This window comes from Tachyglossus aculeatus, chromosome 15 (assembly GCF_015852505.1).
Source record: "Tachyglossus aculeatus isolate mTacAcu1 chromosome 15, mTacAcu1.pri, whole genome shotgun sequence".
In the NCBI taxonomy this organism is placed as follows: Eukaryota; Metazoa; Chordata; class Mammalia; order Monotremata; family Tachyglossidae; genus Tachyglossus; species Tachyglossus aculeatus.
The window spans coordinates 19,086,293-19,093,280 of NC_052080.1; the positions used below are offsets into that span (position 1 = coordinate 19,086,293).

A 6,988-nucleotide genomic window follows, 5' to 3' on the forward strand; every position below is an offset into this window, starting at 1 on the left:
TCTCACCCCCACAGGGGAGCCGTTGATGCACTGAAGCATGAGCCTTAATTGTTACATGTCACCCCCGTCTGTAGCTATTGACATGTAACTACACCGTGGGGGTGGGATTCTTCAAGTTCTGCTCCCCCGACCTTTTTTCTCCTTCTGAGTTTACTAGACCGCATATGAGGGCAGCTAAACTGGCAAATCTCGTTTAAGTGTTTGCAGGGGAAGTGACACGGTTGCATGAATCAGAGCATAAAGAATTTCATTAGCTCCAACATCCTCTCTTTGGAACACTCCATTAATAAAATCACTTGGCTGCTTTCTACTTTTAATACAATGTATATTTATTGCAAACAATAATATACAAAAAAAGGTAAGTTTCACAAAGAGAACAAGGGGTTTGGAAAAAAAAGGAAAAAAAAAAAACAAAAAACACAAACCAAACTTACCTAAAGTCAAAATATGATTTAAATGTCAGGTCTTTAAGTTACAGAAATACTTTAAAAAGATCTGCTTTTATACAGAAATGGAAAGATGCCATATTATAAGAGTGCTTTAAGATTTTGTTCTACTGAATCCTAAAACTGTTAATATATCATTTTTTTAAATAAAAAAAGTTTGCTGTCTTTTTTAAAAAGCAACCTCAACTGTTGAGCCACAGCAATATTAAAGTAAGTTTGTCAGTCTGTCAATTCCCTCACCCCCTCCAAAAAAAAAAGAAAAAGACATAGGGGGATATTAAGCTGACACACAGTTTTATTTTGTGTCACATACACACTCCCACATAAACAAGCACACACCCCCACTCACGCAGGCATACCTAATTGGGCGTCCAAAGAGCTGTGACCAAAAACACAATGCAAATGACTCAGTGACACACTACATTTGCAAACTCTCGTTTATACAAAAAGAAAAACTTTTCCAGTTTATTTTAAACATCCAAAAAAAAAAGGAATAGGACACATTTGTACAAACCTAGACACAGATTCCAAAGAAACTTGTTTTTAATAATAAAAAAAGAATAAAGAGATAAATAAAAAAAAAAACTGGTTACAGTTCAGACCATAATTTAATAACAGGCAACCATCCCCTTGGAGGAACAACTACTAATTTTAAAGAACCTAAATAGGAGGGAGATCCTTTTTTTTTTTTTTCTAAAAGGAAAATCTGATTAAATCCTCTTTTCTTACAAAATAAATAACTTCAGCATGTTGGATGTCTCAAAGGTGTATTGAGTGTTTGCGCTTGGGGATTTAGAAGAAAATAGTTTGAGATGCCTCTAAGCATCTGCCTTGCATGTGGCCTTGGAATGGGGAGCTGAGTAGTTCTGTCAATTAGCATTCTGGTTTCCTGTGGATGGTGGAAGTTTCAACTCATCCCCGGGTTCTGGAACTGCATAAGCTCTTCCCCGCTTTTGGATCAACCAAGGCAATAGTGGCAGAAAACTTCTTGACCCGACCCACAGACCGATTCCATGATTTTTCAGCAGCACTGCTTTAAGGCTCGAGGTGTTTTTCTTTTAAAAAAATAGAGATATTTGATCAACTTACCCCAGGATCCTCCTGGCTCTGGTATTTAATTCCATGTTAGAAAAATAAGGCTTTTTTTCTTTTCTCTTTTTTTGCTTTTTGCTTTCGAGGCAACCTCACCTTGAATCCCATCAATTGCAGAATTGCAAAGCTAAACCCAACACTGATTGCTTAAGAGGGATTTTGTTGGAGTTAATGCACACAAATGCACACAAGAGAATTAAGAAAAGACACTTATCTATACAAAAATACCTCTGGCTGTGAGAAAAGCTAGGGAGTTCTGCTTCACTAAGAGGAATTTAGCTGCTGGAAAAATAAGAGCATTTTTTCAAAAAAATTCTCTAAAAAATATGTATAAATCCCCTCAAAACGGTAACGAATCATACACAGTACATACTAAAAATATTTAAAATAGAGAATACTCCTCACAGAGGACTTTTTTTCTTTCATTACAGCTAAAAAACAAACAAAAAAAAAAAGGAAGTCCGAACGCAGGCCAAGGCTGAACTGGTTGGCTCGCGATTCCCTCCAACGTCCGTGCTTGCCTCGGCGAGATTTTTTAAGTCCCGTTCCGGAATGTCCGATGCGAGGAGTCTTGTTGGTCCTCAGCTGAGAAGTCTGGGTCACTAGTCTGAAGATGGCGGTAGTGCAGTAGAGAAGCGTCTTGGTTTTCTACTTCCTTCTGTCGGGTTCTCTCGTCGCCTTTCACTTCAGTGTCTTTTAGAAAGAAAATCAGTGTCCCGGAATACGTTCGCCTGTTCCGCCTGGTGATTTTTGTTCTGTTTTGTGTTTCCCGCCCCCGGGCTTAGGGCCTGGTGAGCTGCGTGTACACGGGCTGATCCCAGTGAGGACTGGAGGCTTGGGGGATGGAGGGGACACCGGCTGTGTCCGCAATGGGGGTGTACATGGGCCGCTGAGAGGTGTTCATGTAGGTGAATGTGGAATAGAGCCCGGAACCCTGTCCCGCCGCGTGACTGTAGTACGAGTTGGAGCTCTGGTGGTCTGTGTAGTCGTATTGGGAGCGGGTGATGGTGGGATACGAGGGACTGTAGTGGGGAAGGTTGAAGGGACTGTAGTTGATCTGCTGGGGAGAGTGCTGTTGCTGCTCGCTGTAGTGACTGGGGCTCAGTTGTTCCGTCTTGATGTGTGTTCGCTGTTGAGCTTGTCCCTGCTCGCTGCTCAGCGTGGTCAGTGTAGGGTGCTGGGCCTGCTGAGACGGCGGCTGCTGTTGTTGCTGCTGCTGCTGTTGCGGGGACTGCTGCGGTTGCGGCTGCGGTTGCGGCTGCGGCTGCTGCTTGGACAACCACACGTGGCCCGAACTGGCCGGAGGGGCCGAGCCGCCGATGCCGTAGCCGCCCGTGTAGGTCACCTGGCCCGGTTGGCCGTGGGCGGCGGGGACCCCGGGATGACCGTTCGGGGGGAGGTACTGGTCGAACTCGTTGACGTCGAAGGTCTCGATGTTGGAGATGACGTCGCTGCTCAGCTCCCCGATATCCACGTCTCGGAAGTCGATGGGGGGCTGCCTGCCCCCCTCCTGAAGGGGGCGCCCTTCTCGCTTCAGGTCGGCCTTGCCCGGCTGGACGTCGGTTTTGGGGGTGGTCGGGGGAGTGGGTGGGCCCTGGGACTGTCCTGGAGAGGGCAGGGACAAGCAGAGACAAGGCAGGGTCAGTTGGCCGAACGCTAGCTCGCTGCCGCATTGTACTTTCCAAGCGCTTAGTACAGCTTTCTGCACACAGCACTCAATAAATATGATCGAATGAATTGAATGAATGCCTGCCCCTAAACTGGCCCTGACACACCCCTAAATCGTCCAGCCGATCATGTCTGGCTTTGGACAAGAGAGGAAGAAAGAGGAAAATGAGAGGAAGCATCTCAAACTGATTGGCAGAAATACCGGTACACGTGAAAGAACTGAGAACTCTCTCTCTCTCTGTCTCTCTCTCACTCACTAAATGCTGAAGGTCATAGGATTTTGGGAAGAAAGTCCATGCATTTTAGGATTCAGGCAGCTCTGGTGGTTGACTTGGGGGTCGGGTGTAAGCCCGTAATGGGCAGGGGATGTGTCTGTTAATTCCGTTGTCCTCTCCCAAGCATTTAGTACCATGCTCTGCCCAGTGTAAGTGCTCAATATATACGATGGATGGATGGGGAGCTTCTGAAATCCCAGGGATGCTCAGTGTCACCGTTCAGCAGGGATGCTTGTGTGAAGGTCAGAGGCAGGGGGCTAGCTAAAGATGGGGTGGGGAGGGGGGGCTTCCACTGATGAAGATGGGCAGCCTGGAGTGGGGGGGTGGGGGTGGGTATAAGCTTGTTATGGGCAGGGAGTGTGTCTGCCAATTATGTTGTCCTCTTCCAAGCACTTAGTACTATGCTCTTCAAGGAGTAAGTGCCCAATAAATACGATGGATAGATGGGTAGCATCTGGAACCCCCGGAATACTGAGTGTTGGGGTTCAGCAGGGATGCTTGCGTGAAGGCCAGAGGCAGGGGACTGACTGCCCTGTCCATGTTTGCTCCGTGTGGGAGGGCAACGAGGGGCTTACCCGAGTGCTCCCCGGGGGAGTGGACCTCACTCATGCCGGAGGAGGAGTGGGGGGAGTCGGCCTGGAGCGCTTTGAAGATGGCGTTGGGCGAGATGTGGGTCTGCTCGGCGCCGTCCTCTGGCTCAGCCTGTCCGTTTTTGACCGATTTCCTCCTGCGGGGCTGGTACTTGTAGTCGGGATGGTCTTTCTTGTGCTGCACTCTCAGCCTCTCCGCCTCCTCCACGAAGGGTCGCTTTTCACTCTCGTTCAGCAGCCTGGGGAAACCGAGACAGAGGAAGGAGGGGGCAAAGGTCAAGGACGAGTTGGCTGGGGCTTCGCTTCCAGGGTGCCAAGGAGCTCCCTTGGGTTCATCGCACGGTTGGCCCGTACCTCCCCAGCCTGGCTTGAATTTTTTTTTCCCCTCTCTCCCTCCCCAGTCGGATCCAAGAGACCTCTTGAGCCCCTCCTCCCCTCACACCTCCAATCTCCCCTTCCCCCTCCTCCACCGTTGCAAAGTAGCAATTAGTGCAGAAAAGTTTGGGGGTCCAGTGGTCTCCAATCAAGGCGGCCTTCATTCTCCCCCCCCTTCCCCCGCTTTGGGGACCCCCGCCCCTCCCTCCCATTCCTACCATCTCCTTTCAGCCCTCTTGCAAATCCGTCACACAGGGGGCCAAAGGGAGATACTGCGCCCTGAGACTCAGTTTCCCCAGAACGTGCCGAACACGCGTCGCCCCAGGGCTGGAAGCGGCGGGGGGGGGGGTCGCCCCAGACACCCACCTCACCCCCACCTCTGTGTGTGAGCGGGACACACACAGACACACACACCCAGACACAGACACACACAAACACACTCTCTCCAGCGCTTTGCCAAACTGTCCCCTTAGCTGCGTCCACCCGGCGATTACGGACGAGGAGGGAGGGGGAGAGCCCAGGTTTGCAGGTCGAAGACCGAGGCACCCCGAGAGAGGGGGGAGAAAGGGGGAGCAGGGGGGGAGGGGGTCTCCTCTTCTACCTCCAGAGCTGGCTCAGAGCCCTGCCAAATTGCCCCCTTAGCTGCGCCCACCCGGAGATTACGCACAGGGAGAAAAGGAGATCTCGGGGAGCTCAGGTTTGCAGGACAAAGCCCGAAGCACCCCGAGGAGGAGGGGGGAAAAGGGGGAGCAGGAGGAGGAGAGGGTCTCCTCTCCTACTTCCAGAGATGGCTCAGTGCCCTGCCAAATCGCCCCCTAAATTGCGCCCACCCGAGGATTACGCACAAGGAGAGAGGGGGAGAGCCCAGATTTGCAGGGCAAAGCCCGAAGCACCCCAACAGGGAGGAGGAAAAGGGGGACCAGGAGAGGGGGTCTCCTCTTCTACCTCTAGAGTTGGCTCAGAGCCCTGCCAAATCGCCCCCTTAGCTGCTCCCACCCGAGGATCACGCACAAGGAGAGAGGGGGAGAGCCCAGGTTTGCAGGGCAAAACCCGAAGCACCCCGAGAGGGAGGGGGAAAAGGGGGAGCAAGCGGGCGGGAGGGGGTCTCCTCTCCTTCCTCCAGACCTGGCTCAGAGCCCTGCCAGCTCTCCCCCTTAGCTGCGCCCACCGGAGGATCACGCACAAGGAGAGAGAGGGAGAGCCCAGGTTTCCGGGGGAAAAGGGGGAGCAAGCGGGGGAGGGGGTCTCCTCTCCTACCTCCAGAGCTGGCTCAGAGCCCTGCCAAATCTCCCCCTTAGCTGCGCCCACCCGAGGATCACGCGCGAGGAGAGAGGGGGAGAGCCCAGGTTTGCAGGGCAAAGCGGCCCGAGAGGGATAGAGGGATGGGGGAGCAGGAGGGGGGGAGGGAAAGGAGGGGCAGGGGCAGGGGAGGGGGGTCTCCTCTCGTACCTCCAGAGCTTGCCCAGCGTCTTGCTGAGCTCGGCGTTATGCAGGTGCGGGTACTGGTCTGCCAGCTTTCTGCGCGCCGCCTGGGCCCACACCATGAAGGCGTTCATGGGCCGCTTGACGTGCGGCTTGTTCTTGCTGGAGCCGTTGACCCTGACGGGCATGGGCACCAGGGTCCAGTCGTAGCCCTTGAGCACCTGGCTGACCGCCTCCCGGATGCACACGGGGAACTTGTCCTCCTCGCTCTCCTTCTTCAGGTCGGGCTCGCCCTTGGAGAAGGTGTTGTCCTGGGGCCTGGTGTTCTCCGTGTCCGAGCCCGAGCCGGACGGGCAGGGGGAGCCGGCCGAGTCCTCCGACATGGTGGGGCTGGGGGCCGCGGACATGCCCTTCTCCTGCTCCTCGGTCATCTTCACGAAGGGGTCCAGGAGATTCATGCGAGAGCCCGGGCGGGGGCAGAGGGGAGGGACGACAAAAGGGCAGCGAGAAAAGGACCGGCCCGGACCTCGGGGTGGCCGGGCGGGACCCTCCTGCCTCGATTTCCCCCCCGTCGGAGGCGGGGAGCCTGGACCACCCGAGCCCCCTGCCGAGGTGTGACTTGGGGGGGCGGTGGTCCGGGAAGGTCCAGCCCGGAGCCGACGAGGAAATCAAAAGTCGGAGCAGGAAAGAGGAGGGGAAAAAGTGGGTGCTAGTTCCCCCCTTCTCTCCAAAGGGGGAAAAAAAACTCCCTGGGGGGGAAGAAATGAGGGGAGGGGGAGGATGGCGAACCGAGACCCCCACGCACACCTAGTCCCTTGCAAGCTCTGGCTCTCCAACTCCGGCTCCGGGTCGCTTTAATAAATAGTCCCCGCGGCTTAGAAACTTTGGGCCAATGGCGAGCCGCTCTCTCGGGGGCTGGCAACCAGCCGATTGGTGGAAAGTTTGGGGGGAGGGCAGTTCGGCCCCCGATTTTCAAACGAGGAGGGGAGGGGGCGGCCAAGGGAGGAGGGGGGGAGGGCTCGGAGAGCCGGGACAAGTCGAGGAGTGTGAGTTTGCCGCATTCTTTGTGCGGCCAGAGTTTGAGGCTATCTACAGTTGATTCTCTTTTTGTGTGTGTGTG

The 6,988-nt window shown here is 53.7% G+C and overlaps 1 protein-coding gene across 1 annotated transcript; it reads right to left on the reverse strand.

Moving 5' to 3' along the window:
* Positions 1-308: 308 nt before the first annotated feature.
* Positions 309-6,614, reverse strand: SOX9 (SRY-box transcription factor 9). Its single transcript, XM_038757232.1, has 3 exons — positions 5,896-6,614; positions 4,057-4,310; positions 309-3,143 (listed from the first exon to the last, which is right to left on the reverse strand). Exons 1-3 carry the CDS (start codon positions 6,324-6,326, stop codon positions 2,320-2,322), a joined length of 1,509 nt encoding a protein of 502 aa, XP_038613160.1. The 5' UTR covers positions 6,327-6,614; the 3' UTR covers positions 309-2,319.
* Between the last annotated feature and the right edge of the window lie 374 nt (positions 6,615-6,988).